Here is a 25,556-nt window from a genome sequence, read left to right as displayed (position 1 = left end):
GAGGGGGGGGGGAGAGAGAAGGCGGGTGTGGAAGATTCGGGAGCGCGCACGCGACGGGAGCCGAAGTCCCCTCAAAGCGGAGCAGAACTTGCTAGCCCTGCTCTTCCCCTGCGGGGCTCCGTGTGTCGGCGACCGCAGCGGCATGGCTGCGAGGCGGCGGTGGCAAGGGCGGGCGGCGAAAGGCTGTGCCCCAGTTTGCGTCCAATCAGAGAGTGCATTGCGTGCACCGAGCAGGGCAGCAATGCGTAAACAAGCCCTGGGAAAGTCCTCCGCCCCCCTGCGCCGCTCCCTCCGCGCCGCTCCGCGCGAGGCTTCCTCCTCCTCCTCCCTCCCCCGTGGAAGTCTTGTCAGCTGAACAGCAGCGCCGAGCGCGCCTCGCTTCCCCGCGCCGCCTCGCCTGCCTCACGCCCGTAACTCCCGCGCCGCGTCCTCGGGGCGCTCCCGCTGCGCTGCTCGGGGGGAAGGTAAGGGAAAGCGTCTTGCTCAGCCAGCCCGCTCGTCCCCGGCCGCCCTGCTTCTCCCTCCCTCCCTCGCCACCCCAGAGGAAAGTTAAGGCGGGGGAGGGCAGCGGGATGGCGTCGGGGGAGGAGAGCTCGTCTGTCATAACAAGTTGCTGAACGTGCTCCTGTCGGAATCGCGCCTTGCAGCAGCAGCAGCACCCGAAACCAAAGGCTGCTGCGAGGCTCGGGAAGGGGCCGAAGCGGAGAGTTAACTTTCTCTCCCGCGTCCCCGCCGCCTCCTATAATTAAGGAACCTGCGTCGAGTCAAGGGAAGCTGGGACTTCCCATCACTGGAAAGGGGCAGGAAGGTGTCCTGGCGATGGTGCCTGGGAGCTTCGCAATGGGGAACCGAGCGCAGCACCACCACCACCTCATCCTGTTGGGTGTCTCTTGCATTTAGCTGCTGCGTCGCTTCTTCCCTGCCGGGCTTTTTTCTAGCATGTCGCTAGTTTTTGACGAAAGGCTCCTTGTCCGGAGGAGCGCCCGTTCCGCCGGCTCCTTACTCCCGGGGTGGCTCGGTCGGCTTCCGCTTTTGAAGCTTGCTCGGATCATTCTTATATAAGATGTCACAGGAGGAGGAGATGGAGGAGCGACGCACGTCCTGGATGTGGCGAAGGGAAAGCTGGGCGCTCGCTCGGTGTTGACGGCGCCGATGGGCCACGGCCCCGCGGACGCACACAAACACACACACACACCTGTCTGATCTCAAAAGTGAAACTGACATGCTGATATTACACCTGATCTCGCGGGTGACGTAAAGGGGAGCGTTGAAGGCATTCAGGACTGAAGCGTCCCCCCCTTCAGGCTCCTGGTGCCCATCTCCCTGGGCGCATAGTTGTTCTCACCACCCCCGCACTTTCGTCATAAAGGAAATAGGGAATAAATATTTGAGGAATTGGGGAAGTGGGTGAAGGGGAAGAGAATCCGGCGCCGTTCCGAATCCGGCCGATTCAGAAGGACCTTCGGTGTAAAGTGGTTTGTGGATTACAACCCACGTGTGTTTCTGCTTGTTAGTATGGCCCGGAGATGGTGACTGAATGGATGAATCATCAGTTCCACGGAATAGTGACTCACCTCGCTGTTTGTGTGTGTGTGTGTGTGTGTGTGTGTGTGTGTCTCGAGTGAGAGAGAGAGAGTCCGATGGAATCACACACACACACATTGTAAAAAGATACTAATTGTCCAAAAGCTGTTTTTATTTTATGGTTTTCACCATTTAATTGTCACAACAACCCTGTGAGGTAGGTCAGGCCAACTTTATGGAAACTCCTGTGGACTATTTAAGACTTTGATTGCCTTCTTGGCGAATGCCTTGGTGATGCTATGGACTATAAGAAAATGTTGAATAATGAATCATTAAGGTTGAAAGCTTCAAAAGAAATTCATGACCATGTTGTAAGACATGGTATAGTAAAGTGGCAAGAAGACACCTGATGCAGCCACCTTGCTGAAGCTTGGCAGGTCTGAGTCTTCCCAGTACCTGGATGGAATACTACCTGAGAGCGCTGTGTTTCACGATGGAAGGAGAGTGAGATGTAAATGAAATACATAAGCAAGCACCCCTGTAGGATCAAAGTAAATTCCATAAATGTACAGTCTGCAGTTAGTGCCCTACAACTGTGGTTTGGGATTTATTTATTGGTATTTGATAAAAAAATGTATGCCACTGAACTGTTGAAACTCCTAAGCAGCTTACATAACATGCAGACATCCCCAAACTTCAGCCCTCCAGATGTTTTGGACTACAATTCCCATCTTCCCCGACCACTGGTCCTGTTAGCTAGGGATCATGGGAGTTGTAGGCCAAAACATCTGGAGGGCCGCAGTTTGGGGATGAATGCATAACATGTAAGAGAAACTATTTATAAAGGTCAAAAGTTTAAAACAACTCCAAATGTGAATAGAATCAGTAGTTTAAATACTGTACCTATTAAAATACATTTTGCATCTGATTAGGCATGCCTAAACAAAAAGCTTTTTAGCAGGTGCTGGAAATAATGCGACCAAAGTGCCTGTCCAGTATCTGTGCATAGGATGGGCCACATGGCCCCAGTAGGACTGTAACTATGCAAAATAGTACTACTGCACTACTACTACTACTACTACTACTACTACTACTACTACTGTTTTTTTGTCGGCATGTACTTTGCCCAGTTCCTTTGCTTCTGGTGGTTCTCTGGTGGTTTCTGATGAACTGACTAAGGCCTTATCCAGACTTCCTTTTGTGCTGTGCTTTCCAGGCACAGGCCTGTGCCTTTCAGATCAGTGTCTGAGCGGGTTTTGTTTTGTTTTGCTTTTTGCCCCCACACCTTTCTCCAGGAAACCCCACTGTTTACCTGCTGAATCAGAACACACAGCAAACAGGTTTTCTGCAGATTGTTGCTTGTTTCCATTCAGCCTTAACAGCGTGTTTTCCTGGTGAAACCAGGTGGACTTACAAAGTGTAGACCTGCGCCTGGAAAGCATAGCACAAAAGAAAGTCTGGATGAGCTGTGGCAGCAGAGGACCAGGTGTGGGGGGGTTAAGGCCTCCCCAGAACAGGCACCAGCAATGGGTCCTGCTATGGCCCTGGCAGATGTGTCCAAGGATGTTGAGTGCTGATGCTAGCCCTGGCTGTGAGAAGAGTTGGGAAGAGGGAGGGAGAGAGAGCCCACAGCTGCAGAATAGACAGACTGGAGATGTGCAGTCTGTTGCTAGCTCTGCTATAGCCAAGAGTAGGAAAGTGGAAGCTGGGAGAAATAATGCAGTGGCAAAAGAGAAGGGAGGACTAGCCCAAGATGTTCTGCAGGTGCAATTCAGAGGCCTAGATGGGCGCTATACAGAAATGGGATGAGTCTGGCCACTACCAAAGTTTGGTGTACCAAACAATGCTCTCCAGATCTAATTGCTGAAGTGAGTTACCACCTTTAAGGAAAGACAAGCCATTGAGTTAAAAGGGTCTTTGAGCCAAGAGCTGTTTTAAGATGGAGAGCATCCTGTGACATTGCCCTGTGACTGTCCACAAAAGCCAAGTACTGTACAAGCATCATCAACGTCAGTGCTGCATGGCTCAGAATCAGGCAGAGTGCAAGCATGTCAATAGTGGGACTCTGGTGGCTAATTAACCAAGGCTTTCAGGCTACTGCAAATACAGACAAGTCTGCACAGATCTGTGTGCCTAACATAGAGTGGCCATTTGCTGCAACAGGTCTGCATGGTGGACTTGCACAGTTGCATGTTGCAGAAGCCTGTATGTCTGTGAAAGCAACCAATTGTACCATGGCAGCCACGAATGCTGGATCAGAACAGCCATCTAAATTCTGTCAAATCAATTGCCCCATTAAAGTTAAAACAGCATTGCCTAATGCCAGATATTACTTGGAAAAAAGAAATACAGGTAGTCGTGCGATAATGCCTATTGGTTTCATTTAGACTGGACTATTATTGATTAGTCAATTCCAGAAAATGAGAGGCAAATAATTTTGTAGATCTTTTCCCTTTCGTAAAGCATGACTTCTGAATGTGTTGGTAAGAAAGGGTGGGAGGAAGGGAGTGTTCTTTACCATATCTTTTTAATTTGTAGAGCAGTGCTACCGGTAGCTACAGCATGATAGCTTTTTGTCATTTAATGCAAAGACACAGAAGACCAAAGAACTGGTCCAAATACTGTCTTGTGTCACAAACAACCATTGAAGCTGGGTTAGAAAGTACATACAGGAGGCTGGAGAAGTCAGTTGGAGTTGGGCACAACCAGTCAGAGTGTACCAGTTGAGATGTTCTACAAATAACCAGCTGCACAAATAAAAGAGGGATAAACTTGGCTTGCCAGCAATACACGTGAAAAGGATCTAGGGCAAGCACCCCCAAACTTTGGCCCTCCAGATGTTTTGGACTCCCATCTGCCCCAACCACTGGTCCTGTTAGCTAGGGATCATGGGAGTTGTAGGCCAAAAACATCTGGAGGGCCGCAGTTTGGGGATGCCTGATCTAGGGGGTCTTAGTAACAATAGTCAGCAACAAAAAACAGTAATGCTGTTCTAGGCTGCAGCAGCAGCAACAGAAGTCTGGTGTCCTGATCAAGGGAAGTAACAGTCCCATTTTATTCTGCCTTGGTCAGACCACACCTGAAGTACTGTGTCCAGTTCTGGGCACCGCGATTGAAGAAGGATATTGACAAGCTGACAGAGGAAGCCAACCAAGGTGATCAAGGGTCTAGAAAACAAGCCTTATGGGGAACAGTTGAGGGAGTTTGGTATGATCAGCCTGGTAAAGAGGAGGCTGAAAGGAGATAGGATAACGAGCTTCAGATATCTAAAGGTTTGTCTTATGGACGGAGCAAGCTTGTTTTCTCCTGCTCTGGAGGGTAGGAGCCAAATCAATGGCTTCAAGAAAGGAGATTCTGGCTAAACATCAGGAAGAACTTTCTGACAGTAAGAGCTGCCTGACAGTGGAATGGACTTCCTCAGAAGGCGATGGACTCTCCTTCCTTGGAAGTTTTTAAGCAGAAGTTGGATGACCAATGACCATCTGTCATACGATTTAGCTGAGATTGTTGCATTGCAGAGGGTTCGACTGGATGACCTTTGGGGTCCCCTCCAACTCTACAGTTCTATGATTCTATCTAGGAGTTTTGTTGACATCACTATCTTTGACCTTATTTCTGATGCACTTCAAAGGAATCTACCGGTACTTCCATTTGGCAGCATCTAATCTCTGGAGCCTCCTGCCCTTTGATATTTGAAAGCACCTTGGATGTATTGCTTCCAGCACCTCCTAAACACTTTTTTGTTTAGAAAGCTTACCCAGGCTACTTTTTTTACTTGTTTTCTGACAAATATTAGAACAACTTTTTTTTACCCTTTTCTCAGCACGCTAATGAATATATTATTTCATATTAACCGCTTAGATGTTTGCGATGATTGAGCAGAATATAAATCCTGCAAAGTAAAAATAAGTGTTAAAATATTCAAAGTGTCTGTAGAGTGGGACCAAAAGTAGCAAGATTTTCTGTAACTGTAAGGTTGCCATACATTTGTTTTGACTGAGAATGGAAGGACTGCTGATTTCCTGTTTCAACGGAAATGGATGAAAACCCAACCATAATTCTCCTGTTTCTGGGGAAACCCCCCATGACTAGTCCTGATAGGACTGCAAGGTTGAGAAGGAATGGGGCAGTGAACAATGCAAATTCCAGAGATCTGCTGTGCATTAGACTCTGTCTGTAATTGTGTTTGGCTATAGAGACCCTTACTGTAGGTTTGGCTTTAAAATCCAGTCCACTTCCATTTGAAGGTTCTCAAATCCACTGGCAGAAGTAATTGAATTAGGCACCTACTGTATTCTAGTGACAACATCCTGGTAATGTGTCACAGGATAGGTACTTTGCTGTTCCATTTTTCCTAGGGAAAGAGGAGTGTTGCTTTATTTAAAAAGTGTACAGTTGTGGCAAATTTTTCAAACTTCATGTGGTTGCCAATTCTCATCTCATATTGTTCATCTTGTATTGTTCTCTTAGTATGAAAACTGCCCATACTGACACTGGTTGTGTGGGAGTCTGGTGGATCTGAAAGATGCACAGCGTCCTTTGTCAGTTCAAAGTGACCATGTTGCCTATTTTTTCCTTTAACCATTGTCTTTATTTGGCTTATTATCTGTGACCCTAACTGTGATTTTGTTCTCATTAGTGGCAACCCTGCAAGTTCACGTAGTTAAAGCAGAACCCACTGGCTAGCAAGAAAAAGTTGCAAAGCAGGTCAGAACAGCCATATTTGATGTGGCAAAGTTGTCTGCAGTTCCACGAAAGCAGAGAAGCCTCCCTGAATGCAGTAACGATAAACTTTGTTTCCTGTTCGTATATCATTGATATGGCAATTGTACAACTGTGGGCAGCTATACCGACCTGACCTCTTATACTACCGTATTTACTCAAGTCTAATGCACCATTGAATCTAATGCGCACCTCAGTTTTCAGAACCTTAAAACCAAAAAAGGTATTTGCTGGTGAATGTAAATGTGCCATTGGATCTAATGCGCACCTTGATTTTCACAACGTAATTTCGCCCAAAAAAGGTGAGCATTAGATTCAAGTAAATACAGTATGTCAGTTTCTAGCACTGTGCAACATGCTCTGGTGTTGCACTAGCAGAGCAGGCACTATGCCTTTAGAATCGTAGAATTGTGGAGTTGGAAGGGACCACAAGGGTCATCTAGTCCAACCCCCTGAAATGCAGGGATCTTTTTGCCCAGCATGGGGCTCAAACCTATGACCCTGAGGTAGTCTCATGCTCTACCAACTGAGCTATTCTGCAGGCTCTAATGTTATGTTAGAGGGTTGCAACAGAGGTGAAGGGCAGATGGGCAGGGTCCGGCTGCTAGTGATACTTGCTAGTATCAACACTTCCAAATAATCATTTTAGTCTGGAGTAGTAGAAATTCATTGGTTATTCTTCCATCGTTTGATCCTGCAGCTTTGATCCTGCGCAGGTGTATGGCAGGATGAGGCCATATGTCAATATAGCCCTGCTGTTCAGGAACATTACAAGGAAACTTCACACACCTGTATGGTCATTGCCAACTGTGCTGGGTACTAGTGGCCTCGGTACATCACGATGGAAGGTTGTTGTGAATGTAGCATAGGCGTAGCCAGGATTTTTGTTGGCCGGGGGGGGGGGGCAGAACCTCAGTTAGCTGTTCCTTTTTATTGATTTCTATTGATTGGGGGAGCTGCCCCTCCCTGCCCCCCTTGGCTAGTACGCCCATGGCAGGCAGCAACAGGAGGTGAGATGGTATGCTAGCCTCCAGCGGTCGCTTTATGGTGAAGAAAATTCTCATCCACACTGTTAAGTACCAGGAAGCAGCAATGGAGGCAAGGCTTGTGCTGAAGCTGATGCCAACAGAGCCCTTGTCTGCACAACTATGATTATCCAGTCAAAAACCATGTAGCTGTAACCCGCATGATTCTTGGCTGCAGCCGAACCTTCCTATCCTACACCTCCCAGGGCTAAAAGATATGAGCAAGAATCCCGCCTGGTTACCATGGAACGATGCTGGGTGCTTTCACCCAACGAAGGACCTTGTCAGCCACCACTGGTTACATGACACAGGAATAGTGGAGATATGATATATAAGGTCATGCACATCCAACTGGCTAATATAGGCTGTGGGCAGAAAATCAAGATAGTCTTGAAAGTAATCTCTAATCACAGGATGTTGTGTTGGAAAAATCAAAGTATTAAACAAGGTAACTTTGCTCTCAGCACAAGAAGATCAAACAAGTGCCGAATAACACGAGACTTTTCTGCCTTTCCAGACAGCACAGTATTTTGGATTCTTACCTGAACGTAGCTGTCTTTAATGCTCACAGTTTTGTATATGTTGAGATAAGATTTCATCTAACACAAACCTTCCTGGGCCAGAAGACCCCTACGTTACTCTGTTCCATTCTTGTTTTGCAATGAAAAAGGGATGAGAAGAGGCAAGGTCATACTTATTGCAGATAATTTGGTTCTCCTTAATGTTCCCAGAAAGATGAGGTAATCTACACACGAACTCTCTAATTCCTCCCAAAGGTCATACTGAATTCCATGTTGATTTTTATACCTGATAATAAAATCCTGTGACTGGTGAAGGTCAGAAGGAATTATTTAGAAACAGGTGAATTCCACAGACTGGGCTCAATGGAAGTAATAATAAGGCATTATAGTATTGGCAGAGACTAGTGGTCTGTGTGTGTGTGTGTGTGTGTGTGTGTGTGTGTGTGTGTGTGTGTGTGTAACGCAGGGGTAGAGGCAAGAAGCTGTTGTGGCTGTTTAACAAGACTCAACATGAACAGTAGTTACCGTATCTGAACTCAGGAAAACTGCAGAGTTGTCTGTCCTCTTTATGATTTTACCGAATTAGTAGTAGTTTTTCCAAAGAATCCTGTGCTTCATGAGTAGACACTCAGACACCATATGCTAACTACAAGTAGTCCATCTTGCGGGGGGGGGGGGTGTAGACTTGTAATCATTACTCATAAGCAGCAATGAATACTGTTGTTTTCTCTCATCATCTCTGTAGAAGAAAAGATGGCATGCAGGTGACATACGTTATATCTTGAAGCAGGCCTTTCACCTAATTATGCTTTAGGAAAGGTAAATGGGTAGGAAGGGCATTTCAGTAAGGGCAGAGAAGAAGAAGCACCCTCAATTTTTACTCCATGGCTTTCTAGGGCCAATTGTAATCCAAGATCAATGGCACATGAACTTTGAGTCCTTTGCATTTGAACAAAAATACAAGATCTTGTGAACTGCTCCCAGCCAGAATCAACTTTTATATCAACTTCCCATTAAAAAATAAATAAATGTTTTAGTGTGGGGTATTAGTTTTGAAACTGTTCACTGCCACTGGTTTGAAACGAGGATCGGCTCATCTAAAATTGGGAATAGTTTGCAGTGGTGACCGAACGAATAAGCTGCATATGTATTTGTTTCAGTCCGCCATAACAGACTGCATTTTAACCATCCAATTTCGCTTGCCCATCTGTAGAAAAGTTGTAGGAATTTTCACCGGGTGTGCAGTACACCGCTGCCCGCAGATAGGCCGCAGCTTGACCCCCCGGGGCGTGCGGCACACCACCGCCCACAGGCAAGCCGCAGCTGTCTGAATGCCATGCCCTTGGTCTCACCTTTTGCTTTCTTAGTGGTCTGCCGTGTCCTGTCTGTGACCTTTGCCTCCTTTTGGAGAGGCATGGCTCACTTTCCACTTGGTAGGAACATGACGTGGTGGAGCAGGTCTCGCAAATATCAGAGAAAACGTGTGTGTCAGCTCATGATGTAAAAGGTCAGACTGTTCCTAAATGTGTGCATATTGTACTAATAAAAGGAGCCTCTGCCGAGCTAGCAATCAGCTTGCTTACGCACAGCTCACCTGCAACAACAACTCCTGACTTGCGTACTTCACTTCAAAAGTAGCTTGAATAAATTAGTGCAGGTGGATGTGTTTAGTTGTTGCTTTTTTATTGGCAACAAAAGCTGTAATTGCTGTTTGATGACTTCTCTCTCCCTTTCTTATTCCCTCTGTAGTTCTAATAACAAACATACAAACAAACAAACCGTACTGGAGTCTGGAAAGACAAAGCTGCTGAGTCGCTTCATTCACCCATATAGTTAAGTGAAAATACCTTTGAATTGTCTAATAAACTAGAACAGGAGTTATAATCCTGCTCTTGTCAGGCACAAGACAGAATTTTAACTGGAATATTTTGAACTAACTTCTGAGTTGTGAATACAGGGAGAAGAGGAAAAGGGAGTTTGTAGAAAGAGTAAATAATATGAAACAACAGGTTTCAATAAGATTCTGTAGTTCTTTAGCAGAACTTAACGCTGAGATGCAGTCTGGCAATATGTCTAGGGTGGTACAATGGATTTTGTCACAACATATTTTAATCTGGATTTTAGTGGAATACCTTAACTGCAAATTCTTTTTAGTTCCATATTTCATTCATTGTTTTATAAGATAACGTGTGCTAATTTTTTCATGTGTTCCTAATTCTACTGTAATATATGAAGCACCCTCTGTTGTTGCAAATTCATATCCTGTACAAGTGTTGTATACAATTGCTTTCTTGATGGTGGAGATGATGGGCAGTTGGGACAGAGGTGAAGTAAAATGTAATGTACACAAACAGTTAATGAATTTTCATGCACTGTTTGGGGCACACACAAAAAAAAATCCTTCCAGTAGCACCTTAGAGACCAACTAAGTTTGTCACAGTTTCACTAGAAAGAACACTAGGTCAACACTGTGAAACCTCTCATGACCATTCACGTAGTGCGGTATGGAAGAAGAAAAAATAGGAGTGATAATAATGGTTTAAGCCAGTGGTGTTTTTCTAGAAAAACAGGTGCCAGGATTGAGTTCCGACTGGGGGGGGGGAAGCCCTGGTTTAAGCCATTTCCAGGTGTTTTGGAACCCCTGGGCATGCTAGTCTAGGGGTATAAAGGTAAAGGTAAAGGGACCCCTGACCATTAGGTCCAGTCGTGACCGACTCTGGGGTTGCACGCTCATCTCGCATTATTGGCCGAGGGAGCCAGCGTACAGCTTCCAGGTTATGTGGCCAGCATGACAAAGCCGCTTCTGGCGAACCAGAGCAGCACACGGAAACGCCGTTTACCTTCCCACTGTAGCGTTCCCTACTTATCTACTTGCACTTTGACATGCTTTCGAACTGCTAGGTTGGCAGGAGCTGGGACCAAGCAACGGGAGCTCACCCCGTCGCAGGGCTTCGAACCGCCAACCTTCTGATCAGCAAGCCCTAGGCTCTGTGGTTTAACCCACAGCGCCACCTGTGTCCCAGTCTAGGGGTACTTCCAGACAATTGTTATTTGCAGGTGGGATTCAATGGCATATTGGCAACAACAAATTTGCTTCCAAAGAACCTTTGGGCTTTTTGCAGTAAGGACTGGACGTATAAAGCTTGGTCAACTTTAAGATCCATTTCACCTCTTCTAATGCCCAGTCTAAGGCCTAGACTGGGCATGCTGTCTAATAATAATAATAATAATAATAATAATAATAATAATAATAATAATAAATTTTTATTTATACCCCGCCCTCCCCAGTCAAAACCGGGCTCAGAGCGGCTGACACCAACAGAATTACAATAAAACATAAAAACAATTAAAATACAGATTAAAATACAGTATTAAAATTTAAAGTGCAGCCTCATTTCAAGTAGTCCATAAATCCAAGCCATGAGGGAGGAAAACATGTCTACTGTGACATGTTTTTTGTTCATGTTCCTGTGAAGGAATTTTGTTGCCCAAGTGCATCTGCATCTACCACCGAAAGAAACCACATCCTTTCATCTGAGTTTTAAAAACAGGCACTTCTCTGCTTTTCTATAACCGCCTGGTTCTCAGTTGTCCCCTCCGTGGCCAAGAAACCCTTTCCACCACAATCTGAATCATGGCCCTCTCAACCACCTGGCCCTTCCAATCTGGCGCAACAACTTTGAAAGGCTGTGCAACAAGATGTACAAAGAGTTAGCTGGGGGGGGGGGGTTACGCTTTTTCTCTGTGGAAAGCAGCTCCAGTGCACTATGCTCAGTCCCTGGTGGGAAAATGAAAGTATGCATTGCTAGACAACACTCTTGCCACTTGGGGACCAGTTTTGCCTACGCTCCGGGGACTGTTGGCACACCGTTATTAATGAGATTTAACATGAAATGGGAATGTTCCAAATTGAGAAAGTATATGTGTAGAGTGGAGTTTCTCCTATGCAACTTCACAAGACATACAAAAATGAAGTATGTCAAAAGCCAATCAAAAATTGCCTACGTAACAATGTTTGTTCTGAAGTATTAATTTTATTTATTCTTGCAGCGCTATCACTGTGATTGTCTGAAAAGCATATTGCCCACATGCACACACAAGCCCCTACCATCAGGAAGAAACCTAGCTCAATCCTTTGGACTTGCTTTGAGAGCAAAAAGGAAGGACATTTCACCTCATTTCGGGTGCTTGCTCCCTTCAGAAGCTTGTTTTCATGGCTTATCCCTCATTTGGGCGGGAGGGACACTGGGAAGGATCTGAAAACAAACATATACAAACACGCCCCTCTTTATTAGTAATCACTTTTTCAACCTCCCAACACCTTTCATTGTTTCTGTGCCTTCTCTTCATCTCCCCCCACCCCCTGTTGACCAGAATCCCGAGGAGTGGTCTGTAGAAAACACTAAAGGTGTGAACATCAGAGCACAAACCAAAGAAGAATGAATGCACAACCATAAACAATGGAGGCTGGTCCATTCAAGGAAGCGGACCTGCCCCACCAAACTCAGTCTTCTCTCAGCCAGTACCACCTGACTACCTCCTTCCCTACAGCCAGACTAGAGCAGGGGTCAGCAACCTTTTTCAGTCGTGGGCCGGTCCACCATCCCTCAGACCATGTGGTGGGCCAGACTATTTTTTGGGGTGTGTGTGTATGTGAATGATTCCTATGCCCCACAAATAACCCAGAGGTGCATTTTAAATAAAAGAACACATTCTACGTGTAAAAACACGTTGATTCCCAGACCATCCGTGGGGCGGATTGAGAAGGTGATTGGGCCGGATCCGGCCCCTGGGCCTTAGGTTGCCTACCCCTGGACTAGAGGGTGGCACTGGCTGTCCGCTTCCTCCTTAATCTCAAGTGTTGCCTTTCTAAAATGCAGCAGGGAGGAGGAGGAAGATAAAGCTAACATTAGCTCTCTGCCCGTAATTGTCTCTGGCTCCCCCTACTGTTGGGCTCCTTACCCTTTACCCTACCTAGTGGGCACCAGTCACCACATACCTCAATGAACTTCCTTTGAAAATATAAGACTTGGGCCACCCAGGTAGGCATTGGGGCAGGAAGAGGCAGTTGTCAGCTGCTGCTTTTTGTTAGTACCCTAGTTGTATTTTGTGGTACGTTATGGTTTCTTCTGGCCACAGCCCGAAACACCCTTATTAGATAATAAGGTCTACTGAATACTGTGAGACGTACCTCTGCATCAGCATGCATAGGATTATGCTGTCCGAGAAAGCAAATCAAACAGCTGTAGACTTTCTTTAACATCATGCCAGCTTCTCCCACGCCCCTTCTCCTATTTTTATAGAATCTCAGAATTGGAAGGTACCCCAAGGGTCATTTTCTCCAACCCCCTACAATATAGGAATCTCAACTAAAGCACCCAGGACAAACGACCACCCATCTTTCAAAGTCTGCTTAACCTCCAGCATGCTAAGCAGCTATGAAGAACTCAAAAACCTGCTCACTATTTTATGACACTGGTTGGCATTACTGTAGATTCTGGAACATATGAACTAACGTGGCTGGCTATGATTTTTCTCAACAGCCAATCAAGAGTTTTATTGAGAGTAAGGGATTAATGATAAAGAGCTTGAGTGCGTGTACCTAACAAATAGGCTGGCTTTTGCATGCTGCGCCTGTTGAATGCTGACAGTGCAGAATCTCATTTAACGTTATAAGCAGGAGAAGAGATTCTGGAGGCAATAGTGCTCAATTTGTGATGCAATTGATCACTACAAATTATGGACAAATTTGTATAACTGGCTAGGTAATGGCAACCTCTGCAAATCTGTACAAAAAGTACGTATATGAACTTCACTCTTGTGAACCTGGAAAATGAAAACAAGCAATGATACGTGGTTACTGTTTTGTTCTTGTAAAATTGGGGTGGCAGCACTTAGAACAGTAAAAGAAATAATTGGATATGCTTAAAATAGCACTTTAGATATAGGTAATTAAAAAAATACACAAAATAATCAAGAGATTCCTTCATATGCTGTGTTAGGGAAATAGGGCAAGCCCTATGTTCCCTTTATTTATTAAATTTATATCCTGCCCTTCCTCACAAAGCAGCCCAGGGCAGCAAACATATCTGTGAAAGCGCAATACATTTAAAAACAAACAAAATGTTTTAAAACAATCAAAAAGCATATAAAAGCAAACACAATAAAACTTTAATTTAAAAATAGATGTAGCCAGAGTGGCTTTGAAAGGGGCTTTTTTTAAAACCATTTTTCCTAGACTTAAGGAGGCTTGCTATCACACAGTCTGAGTACTCTTCATCTGAAAGCACTATATTGTTTGACTTTTCACAATCCGGAGGCATTTATATGTGACTATTAACTCAAATGAACTAATTTTAAGCATACAGTAGATGGGTGAAAATGTGCTAAGTTTACTGCTATTTCTTGAGTGTTTAATTAAGGCTGCAACTCTAGAGTCACATTTCAAGGAGTAATTCTCATTATACACAGTGCCTTACTTCTGAGTAAACATGCACAGGATTGTGCTGCGAGTTAGCATGTGACATTAAGGTGCCAATTTATTCTAGCTTTTGCTACAATTAGAATTGCATACCAATTCTAATTTATTTTTAAATTAGGGTTGTTGTTTTTTATAAAAAGTTAAAAGCTACTTATAAAAAGTACTTACACAAAAGGAAATGTATTTTTTAAGATGGCATGTCTTGCAACATAGGAATGCATCAAAATAAAAACTAAAGCTTTGCTTCACAAACATTGTTCTGAAATAATTTATCAAATACCTTCTAGGACTGAAATCTGAATAGTTAACTACAACCTGCAGAGGGTTTTTTCCAATCAATTAAAGTTGCATTATTTGCCAAATGAATAAAAAAATCACATGATTAATTGAAAGCTTCTTTTTCCATGTACATAAAAACTTAATATGAGTAGTCAAAAAGGGTTTCTTCAGTTAATTTGCAATCCTAGACATAAACTTGCTTGTCTATAGTATACATTCCCTTCATGCCATGACAAGTTGCCATGAAATTCAGTCAAAATTCAGTGTCCTGCCCTTTAACTAGTACCGGTATAAGCATTTGCCGTAGATAGCATATTTGAAAGATTTTTTTATAAGTTTAGATTTACTTTTGTCCCTTTAATGGGATCAAATGGATCAATAACAGAGTCATTTAATGGTAAGCATATATGGAGTTAGAGATTAGAAGTGACAATGAAAGTTTGGGATCAAGAGAAGTATAGCATAGATAGAGCAGTAAGTCCTAATAACATATGTGAAAGCTAGTAATCAAACCAGTTTTGTGGTCTGCTCTGCAAAACAAATACAGAACAACTATTAGAGCTAATCTCTAATGTAATTTATACTGTAGGAGCAGTGTACCAGACATTTAGAAATAACCAGTATAGTATGTATGTATCTGTTTATGCTACATGTTTAGGTCATGATCAAAGTTATACTGTACTTACACACCCTAATCCTAAATGCATCCACTGGTCCACTGATTTCAAGGGAAAGCAAATTTCTGCTTCAGCCGGCACCATAATCCTCTTGTACCATAGGGGAAGCTGGGCTAAATAATTTGCATCTGAGTTGTATGGGACAAATATTTCATTATTTGAGATGCAATTTTTAAGCCTTATTCTCATTCTATAAATCTTTGCCCGATAGTTCTATATTATATACTTTCTCTTTAAAGTATAGCTCTTTCAAGCCTGTATGAGATTTTAAAAAGACCTGTATTATGGTTGAAAAGTATTGGGGTGATAAAACAACTGAAGTGTACAATAGGTTTAGTCTTTTCATATTCCTTGCTCTATGCTTGCAGTTTAGGGACATGTGCCTTATGAAAAAAGCTGAAAATAGTCTGCAGGTGAAGCTACTTTTCTGCTTTTGTAACTAGCATACCGTAATACACCATAGGTGATCCTGGGGTTTTCCTCCACTATCAATTGAGAGTCACAGTGCAACTTTCCTATTGCTGCTTCTGTTTGTTGTTTGTTGTTTGTTTTGTGGTGCTTGTTTTATATTATTGTTTTTATGTGAACTGTAGAAAGGTGGCTAATTAATTATAAAGTTGCCTGGCTAATATGGAGTTATGGTTTTATTATTATTATTTTAAAAAAGGAATGGAGGCTTATTGGCAGAAACGCAGCTGGAGATGCTCTTCTTCCATTACCCCATCCCATGGATGACAGATTTCCTGAAAAGGGAAGTTTCTGATGCAGTCCTACAGCTGGCTAATTTTGGTAGAGACAACACATCTGCATGATTTCAGCCAGACACATGATTGCACAACTAGCATTGTTACTGCTCTGTCTGTCTGTCTGTTGTGGCTTTGCTCTGACAAAAAATTTCACACACTCAGAAACCATACTGAAAACAGTATGTTTGTTCAAACAGGTGCAGTTGAAGAGTATAGCAATGTGATCTGCAATGAAAGGGGTCTCATTCTCTAATACGTGGGGGGGGGGGGGCGCCAACACTACCGGTACCAATCTCTAGGCTCTGCCCACGTATCTGATAGCAGCAGCGCCTACCAAGCCGCTAGCATCCTCGCTCCATTCTACAGGTGCTCACGGGAGTGTTTTTCTGTCAACGCTGGATGCGGTTAAGGGAAAAATACTGTAATACCTTGTGCCTTTTTCTAAAGGCAAAGGACAGATGCCGGGGTTCAAGGCTATCTGCAAACCTGATCTCTGACCTAAACACACGCCTGCCTCATACCACTCAAATGAAGACTGGCAGAGATGCCAACTTGAGTAAAATATTGGGGGGTGTTGTTGTTGTAGGTAAGCCCTGTTCTGCACACACACCGCATTTGAACGGCAATGCCCATCAACTTTGGGGGAACAGCGCCCTCAAATATTTTAGGGGGGGCGAAGGAACCCGCCCCTAGGAGTTGGCTTCTATGAAGACCGGTGTTGAGCAGTCTTGCTGACAATGCAAGCGTGTGTTTTTGTCTCCGGGCTTCTGAGCCAAAGGAGCCGGGCTTGGGCGACCGGCTCTCTGCGCCCTAGCCAGATCCCTGCAACCGCGCACACGCTGCTGTTCAAGTGGTTCTGTGGACGGTGCGCTTGGTCAGCGCGGAAGAAAAAGCACTCTGCACATGCTCAGGCGCGCAGCCCTCCGTTTCTGCTTTAGGGCTGAAAGGGGGCTCTGGAGAGGAGGCCAGGTGAGCCCTAGTTGAAAGGACATCGCGCGCGCGCGCAGAGACGGCGTGGCCCAGGCGACGGAAGAAGGCTCGCTTTGGGGCTGTCCCGTCGGCCTCAGTCAGACGGAGGCCGGGCGCGCCTGCTCTTTCCCTTTCTCTTTAGCGGGCAGGCGAGCGGGCCGGGGGTAGCGCCAGGTATGAGAAACTGGAGAGGAGAGGTGCGCAGGCCGGGGCTGGGCAGGGCAAAGCGGGGAGCGCCAGCGGGGCGTCGGGTGCCTTAAAAGAGGGGAAAGTCCGAGGGGCAGCCCTGAGACCGGGAGCAAGCTGTGAGACCATAAATTGCGCGGGGGGGGGGCGGCGAGTAAATAGCTTAAAAAAAAAACTTATGGAAGGCGCTTGGCTGTTGGAAGGAACATGTTTCCTTCTTCAGCTGAGCAGCCCCCTCCCTCAGTCTCTCAGGGGAGAGACAAGCCTGGTTCTAGGTTTCTCTTGTACCTCTGAGTTCTTACCACCAAGCTCTTAGGCCAGGGGTCAGTAACCTTTTTGAGCCTGTTGGCCGGTCCACCATCCCTCAGACCATGTGGTGGGCTGGACTCTCTCTCTCTCTCTATATATATATTGAGGGAATGAACGAATTCCTATGCCCCGCCACAAATAACCCAGAGATGCATTTTAAATAAAAGGACACATTCTACTCATGTAAAAACACGCTGATTCCCAGACCATCCATGGGCTGGATTGAGAAGGCGATTGGGCCGCATCCGGGCCCCGGGCCTTAGGTTGCCTACCCCTGTCTTAGGCGCTCCCTACCTCTTGCTTTTCCTTACTAAGTTCAAGGAGCATGCAAATGTTGCAAGCATTTCTTCCTTCTGCAGGCCTGTTCAAACATCTTTTGTGTTTGCGGTGTGGCTGCGGGATCATCTCTGGTGTCAGACTTCCATATCCTGGGTTTTTATTTTTGTGTGTGTGTATGTTACAGGGCTCAAAGATGTCTAACTCTAAAAAGAAGCAGAGGTTAGGAATCGTGACCCCCTGAGGACCCTTGGATTTTGATCAAATGCCTGGAGAAGTTCAGCTGCGCAGGGCAGCTCACCAGCTCCTGTGATCCTGCCACCTTCGCCTTCCAGATTCACGGCTCGGGTCCAAACCATTTTATTGCCGCAGCCTGTGCCACGAATGGCTACCCAGAGGAAGCACTTTGTGAAAGATTTCAATCCCCATATCACCTGTTGTATCTGTAAAGGATACCTTATCAAACCAACTACAGTAACCGAGTGCCTCCATACTTGTAAGTAGGATTATGTGAGGCATCTATCTTTGGAACAAAATGGTCTTTGCTCCAATTGTTTATTTTATCTTATTTACTACATTTATGCCCTGCCTTTTCCCCAAGGAGCTCAAGGCAACCTGCATGGTTCTCCATTTTATCCTCACACAACAACTCTGTGAGGTAGGTTAGACTCTGAGATAGTGACTGGGCCAAGGTCACTCAGTGTTATATGGCTGAGTGGGGTTTTGAACCTGGATCTCACTGATCCTTGTCCAACACTCCAACCACTACACAACATAATTTTAAAACCGAGACATTAAGTTTATAAATCATTATACTATTGCATAATATACACCATTATAGTATTTATAACAGGCACCCCCAAACTCGGCCCTCCAGCTGTTTTGGAACTACAATTCCCATCATCCCTGACCACTGGTCTTGTTAGCTAGGGACAATGGGAGTTGTTGTCCGAAAACAGCTGGAGGGCCAAGTTTGGAGATGCCTGATCTATAGCATACACTTCAAATATTCAAAGAGTATCGCTTACAGAATATATCAGTTATTCCTTAATACCAGAAATTTCAAAGAGTTGAAGGAAGTTTAAATAGTTGAGCTATGTCTGTGGCAAAAGTGTCACAAAATACTGTACCAGGGTACTCTGTTCTTTCTGGAGGTTGACATAGTTTGGATTCTGTATGTTTTCTTAGATCTCCCTGTGCCTTCAACTTAAAAGAAGCAAAAAAAAAAAAGTTGTTTAAAAGAGCTTTGTTCAATAGTTATATTTTGACAAGCCATGAAACTGCTGAAGTTTTTGCTAAAAACAAAAATGTCATGAAGCGGGACTGACAGGCCAATCCTGTACAAGGTTTAAATTCCCTTGATGGGTAGTTTTAATAAAATGGTCCTAATGGTCCTACAAATTGATAGGCAGCACTCATAAACTTTTCATTCTTGCATTTATGAGGCCTCCATTCTAGTATCTCCATTCAGAAAGAATTAAGTAGTATCCTGATTTACATTCTAGGTCACCTTCATGTGTTAGGATGTTTGCCACATGTATACCACTGTTTGTCACAGTAAAAGAAAAAGTAAATAAAGTGTTCTGTAGGTGCATGATTCACTTCTACTGTTAAAGCTAAATAGTTCTAATCCTGTAGTATGCCTGGGTGGGAAACTGCTTGGGAATCATATGTTAGCCTCTCTGAGCTCCTTGGAGAAAGAGTGATGGAGAAGTGTAATAAATATTTAAAGGGTTTGTGTATATATATGTGTACATGCACAACATTCATATGTCATGCTGAATCAGTGGTGGATAATCTGTAGTCCACATGTTGGATTCAAAGTCCCATCAGCCTTGCCTAGAATGGCAGGAATGGAGGGAGAAGTAATCCAACAACATGTAGAGTGACACAGGTTCCACATACCTAGTTTAGCATCACATACAGAACTATATGGGTTCACATAATCTCCCATCCAGTATGGGTGGGAGAATGACCAAAAAGATTTATTTTCAGTTTCCCCCTGATCTCTGTCTATTGCTGTGTACAAACCCAAGAATCATGATTATAGCAGACTGATCAGTTAAAGGGGGGCGGGCGGGAAGGCTTTGGAAGCCATGGTGTGAAGTGGGCTTGTTTGGAAATTCACCAGTTTGTTATAACTCAAAATATCTGGTGACTATAAACTAAGAAGAAACTGAAAGTAAACATTAGCAAAGTTCTACTCCCGTGTACATGGGGAGAAGTCCAGGGCTCATTTCAGCTTGTGAACATCACACTAAACCATGGTTTAGCATGATGTCCAAATTGGGCCATGGTGGACATGTCCCTGGAAGTTAAAGTCAATGGCAACTTCCCTGTACATGTCTACTGCAAGTATTTGGAAACTTATTTCTCCCCTTTACACCTGGTGGTATCTACCAAAGGGACACAGAAGTTCAGATACTGTGGGGGTTTTCCTTGATGTTGCTGTTGGCTGCCTTGATGGAACAGAAAATGCAGGATTAAAATATTTAAATAAACTATGCAGGCACACGTGCAACATAAATCTGTCTCTTCCCCAAATCCAGTAGCTTTGCTTTGTGTTTTCCCTAAATTGGTATGATAAATCTTGATAGTTACTTTAAATCAGTGTTGGGTAACCTGTGGCCCTCCAGATGTTGGGACTGTGGCCAATGGCCTGGGATAGTGGGAGCTGTAGTTCAGCAACATCTGGGGAGTCTCAGTTCCCTGTCCTGGCTTTAATTTTTTTAGTTATCTTGAAAAGAATCACTTCAGTTTACATTAAAAGAGAACTCTGCAGCCTATCTGAATCTCCTTGCATGCTCTGTGCACATGGAGGTCCTAGCTTCTCTGATTTGAATTTTGAGAGCAGCTTGGCTCATGCAGATCAGTTTAGAGAAGTCAGCAGATTTTACCAGGGTGCTTGTGTGCTGGAAAGAAAATCCCAACACTATATGAATAAGGCAGGAAGGAACTTGGGATGTACTTGTGATAGGTGTGGGCATGCTCTTAAATGATAGAATTCAGAAATCATTCATCCAATTTACATTTTTGTCTAATACATATTTCTTACTTGATTTTGTAGTTTGTAAGAGTTGTATTGTGCAGCACTTTGAAGAAAGCAATGACTGTCCCAGGTGTGGCAATCAAGTTCATGAGACCAATCCATTAGAAATGTTGCGGTAAGAGGATATTAAATACAAATTATTTCAGTGGAGAGAGTTTGTCTTAAATTGCCTTTTGCCACAATTGGCTACCTACAGAAATATAGAAAGCTGCCATACCGAGTCTGACCATTTTTCCATCTAACTCATTATTGCATCTATGCTGAGTGGCAGTAATTCTCCAAGCTTTCAGATGGACTAGGATGCAATCCCATATTAATTACGGTGTGTGTAATCATGTCTTTTTTACTTTACCTGCCTGCCTAATCCTCTGCTCCTAGCAGTGCAAAATAATTGTCTTTTATGCAGTGCAGTGCAATGACCTATCAGATCATTTACTTTCTAAAAAAAAAATCTAACCGGTGCACACAAATGGCCTTTTAAACAAAAAAATCCCAAGAATCTTAAATGTGCTTGAGATTAAGGATAGGGCAGGAGAGCATACAGAAAACTAACATGTAGGGGGATCAAACTACATAATCATGGGCTTGGAAGAAAATGAGGTGCTTATAGTAATGGGGAAGCAAGTAGGGAGATATCCTTGGGGAAACAATGCCAGTCATGGCAGTTTCTGCTTCTTTGCTCCCTTTTTCTTTTGCTGAATCTGCAGGGGTTTTCACCTTCTTTCCTCTCCAGCTGAGCTCTGCAAACCAGAATCTTTGCATTGTTAAGGAGGCAAAAATGTGATGAGCAATTTATCTTACTTTTAAAATATGACTATTAATGGATACTTCTATAGTGGGAGAAGAGGTTAAAATGTAAAAAAGGGGGGGGACTCCCCAAACCAAGTGGTCATGCTGGAAGGTGGATATATAATGTGTTTTGTTGGTTTCAGTGGTTGAGTTGCAACACAGTTTTAACTGCAACAGGATCCATGTCCTAGAGTTTACAGATTGTTAAAGAGATGCACAGAACTATCTTCTGCTGCTAAAGAACAGGAAGCCCAGATTTCCAGAACTATTCTCATGCTAAGTTGCAAGGTAGCATTACTATATGTAGAGTAGTAAAAAACTATGGGAAAAGGCATATATGCTGGATCACACCAACAGGCTTCCCCCTTGGTCAGTACTGCTGCTATCTCCACTTTTTCTCTGGCAGGAGAAAGTGAATGACTTGGGTCATGAATGGCAACCTTTTCTGAATGATTTCAATTCCCATATGTTGCACACATTTCTTCTGAAGCCACTGTATCTGAGATGCTTTCACCTCAGGCACTCAGTTGCAGGGACTTTTTTTATTTCTTTCCAGTTGGATGAGGTGGCGGCGGCAGCAGAGAAGGGAGCAGGTGAGGCAAGAATAATGGCTTGAACCAGCATTGAAATTGTTCTGTGCTCACAGACAGTACAGATGAAATATCTGCTGTGTGTCCTCGTTTTGCTATATTTCATGACTACCTTAACTTTTAGTGTTTATTAGAAATCCCATTTCAGCACAGGCACATCATAATTGTAATAAAATATATAATATTAGTAACTGAGCATGAATACTATAATACTATCCAGTTCATAATAATCAATGGCAGGTAATACAACTTGTCTCTCTGTGGTTTGCTACTGGCTTTGGACAAAACTGATCTATTGGCTCTATACTTGTAAATGGACAGGACAGTCAGTAGATTTTTATGGATTGCCTTTTTCCAGCAGAGTTTTGCAATCTGATCTGTTTGAGGGGGAAATTCCATCCTTTAGATGAATCAGCTGCTCACAGGGACCGATCCTGAAGCTTCTCATACGACCCTGCATCCCTTTAAATACAGGCAATTCTCCACTTATGCAGGGGTTACATTCCAGCACCCCATGCACATCATGTAAGTGGATAGCAGCCTCTAAACACTCTTTAAATGCCCTTTCTGCCACTCTCTCTCCAATCCAGATCAAAAGTACTGTTTCTGGCTGGAGTGTGGAGGATGTGGGGAAACTGGTGACGGCTGCTGTGCTACCACATAAATCAGCTGTTAGGCGGGAGGCTGAACAGCCTAAACCTAAATTACAGGACTGTGACCATGTTATTTTTAGGGGAAGTTTGCAGACAAATTTTAAGGGGGCAAATAAAGTCCCTTTAGCATTATGGGCCAATGAGCCAAACTACACTTTTTACTGTGTGTAGTTTTTGCTTTGTACAGATTACTGCCATGGAGGCTTCTCTCTCTGAGGACATAGAGGATTTTTATACTTTTCTTCTCTGGATATCTTTCTTCTGAAAATTGTAATATCTAGATGCCTCCCCCCGATATACAGACCCATACCAGAGAAAAGATTTCGATACATTTAGTGGACAAAGAAAAAAATGGTACCCTATTCCCCCCTAGATTCTTTTCCATTTGTCTGTCAATATTTTTTGGCTCCATACATTCTCAATACTATTGCAACTAGTGGTAGAACTTCCAGCAGAGGTTGATTAGAAGGAGGCAAGGCCAGGCATTCAGTGGCTAGTCTTCTCTGTAGGAAGGGATCACAGACAATGTTTAAATATAACTGTATAGTTGTTTGGGGGATCTGTAGCTTAAATAATTGCTGCCAAAAACAGGGTTCTGAAAGTTTTCTTCCTCGTTCCCTTTCAAGTTCTGCAATGCATGTTCATAAAATTTGTTATCAGCTAGCTAAAAAAAAAAGATAACTTTTTTTTAAGGCGTCAAAAGACTTGTTTTCTTTCTGTTTATCTCTCTTCAGGCTGGATAACACATTAGAGGAAATTATATTTAAGTTGGTCCCAGGACTTCGAGAACGTAAGTTTCCCCCTCTTCATTTGGTTGCTGCTTTCTTTTCATTGCAATCCTGTTGATATTCCAGCATAATTGAACTGAAATATCATGCTCCTTTTTTTGTTGTGAACTAGAGGAACTATACCGTGAGACTGAATTCTGGAAGAAAAACAAACCTCAAGAAAATGGAAATGGTAATTACATCCTTGATTTTTTTAAAGTAACATTTTGATAAGATCCAGTGTATTTTAATTTCAGACGTCAAAAACTGCATGAGAATCAGTGCTCCCAAAACTACATCTGTATGTTCAGCTGTTGCTTTTTCCCTTGGAGTTTACTCTTGCAGCTCTTAGTTACATGGCTTATTTATACACATCATACGGTAAAATGCTCAGCTTCTAGAGTTGGTTGTCTGCATAGTTGTGCATATAGAGAATATATGTTATGCTGTTTCTAATGTTTTTTTTATCCAGTTATACCTCCTAGAAGCATTCTTGTGCATCTGAAATGTTTCACATTGGCATACATAAGGAAAGGATTTGGGCTTTTTGGGTTTTTTGCCAAAATCTGTAATCTGCTATTTGAAAAAAGAAAAATAGAATTGGGTGTAATTGTCATCAGCATACTGATGGCACCTCCCTCTCAAACAAAAAAACACCCTCCCATAGCAGTCTTGTGAAGATATTAAACAGCAGAATAGATAAAATAGACCTATTCATGACTGCATGTACAACTGCCACAACACAAAGAAGGAATACTCGGCACCACCGCATTGAGTTATGGCTCACTGGTTTCAGTACAACTTACTGCTTAGTAAGCATGCTGTGGATTTCATTCTTAGTCAATTTGTTTGAAGATTGTGATATATGTGTAAATGGTACGTTTTATTTCATTTTATTTATGCAGAAGAAAATCCAAAATCTGAAGATCCCAAAGATGATGAAGATGGAGATGAAAATCGAGATGATAAAGACTATCACAGGAGTGACCCACAGATTGCTATTTGTCTGGATTGTTTACGTAACAATGGGCAGTCCGGGGATAATGTAGTAAAAGTGAGTTTTGATAATATTTTTGTTTCTTAAATAACTCGAGCAGTATGAACCCTTTTTATCTGCATGCTGTAAACAGTTGAAGATAATATTTCCTGCAACTATATCATTGTGTGCAACCTCTATTTCATGAGCAGTGGTGCCTGCATTTATCCAGGGTTCACTTTCCTTGGGATGAAGGTCAGTAGAAACTGTGCTGTCTTTAGAATACATCGTTTTATTTATTTCCTATAATTAACACCCAAACAGATCTTCCTTCCCCAAGGGACGCTCAAAGCCAGGGGAATCTCCAAGTCACCACTCTGAGTCCAGCACAGAGCAAATATGCTTCTGTGTCTCCAGCTTCCAGCATCACATACACAGCCCTCCCTGGCCTATTCTTCTCCATCCTAGGATGGCAAGGCATCCAGCCAAGTGAGGTTTGGGGGTTTGGGGGGGGGGAGTCCATCCATTTGCCTCTATGGCAACAGAGCTCATTCTTTAAGGTGCCAGGGACAGTGACCTTGACAAAAGAACTGGTCTGACCAGTTCAGTAACCTTTTCTAGTAGATTTAAAGCCTCCTTGATACAGGAGCACAGGCTTGGAGGAACCCAGCGAATCATCCAGACTGACCCACAAACCTATAATATTCTTTTCTAAAACTATAGGAAGGCTGAACCCTTCCCCTGCTTTTGCTTTGGAACACCTGTACCCAGGTTGCCCCACCCACCCATGGGCTCATTTTCAGTCACCGAGTCTTGTTAGAATACATAAAAGAGCAAAGGGAAGTTTCAGCACCCTGTTGCTTATTGCCACTTCTCCACTTGAAATCAGCCTGCTACTTTCCCATATAGTAGCAATCGAAAATATAGGCAGATGTGTTGTTTGGTCTTCAAATGTCAGTGTTTTATTTAAAACATTTCTTACCTGCCCTTCATTGCAAATGCCATTCCATTTAACTG

At 43.6% G+C, this 25,556-nt stretch overlaps 1 protein-coding gene across 3 annotated transcripts in view; it reads left to right on the top strand.

Annotated features, from left to right (window-relative positions):
* The first annotated feature begins 322 nt into the window (after positions 1–322).
* The window catches only part of PCGF5 (polycomb group ring finger 5), a 40,150-nt gene continuing 14,916 nt past the window's right edge, over positions 323–25,556 (top strand). For 2 of the 3 annotated variants that reach the window (XM_060274868.1, XM_060274867.1), the window contains exons 1-6: positions 323–17,118; positions 17,903–18,211; positions 20,783–20,879; positions 23,531–23,586; positions 23,697–23,756; positions 24,469–24,617. In XM_060274868.1, coding sequence (XP_060130851.1) covers positions 18,100–18,211; positions 20,783–20,879; positions 23,531–23,586; positions 23,697–23,756; positions 24,469–24,617 — 474 coding nt within the window. In that variant the 5' untranslated portion in view covers positions 323–17,118; positions 17,903–18,099. The remainder of the gene's footprint in view (positions 17,119–17,902; positions 18,212–20,782; positions 20,880–23,530; positions 23,587–23,696; positions 23,757–24,468; positions 24,618–25,556) is intronic. The other variant, XM_035137702.2, reaches the window with a different exon arrangement.

This window comes from Zootoca vivipara, chromosome 5, assembly GCF_963506605.1.
Source record: "Zootoca vivipara chromosome 5, rZooViv1.1, whole genome shotgun sequence".
In the NCBI taxonomy this organism is placed as follows: domain Eukaryota; kingdom Metazoa; phylum Chordata; class Lepidosauria; order Squamata; family Lacertidae; genus Zootoca; species Zootoca vivipara.
The sequence above is the reverse complement of the archived record's forward strand: the minus strand, read 5'-3'. Positions and strand labels throughout refer to the sequence as shown.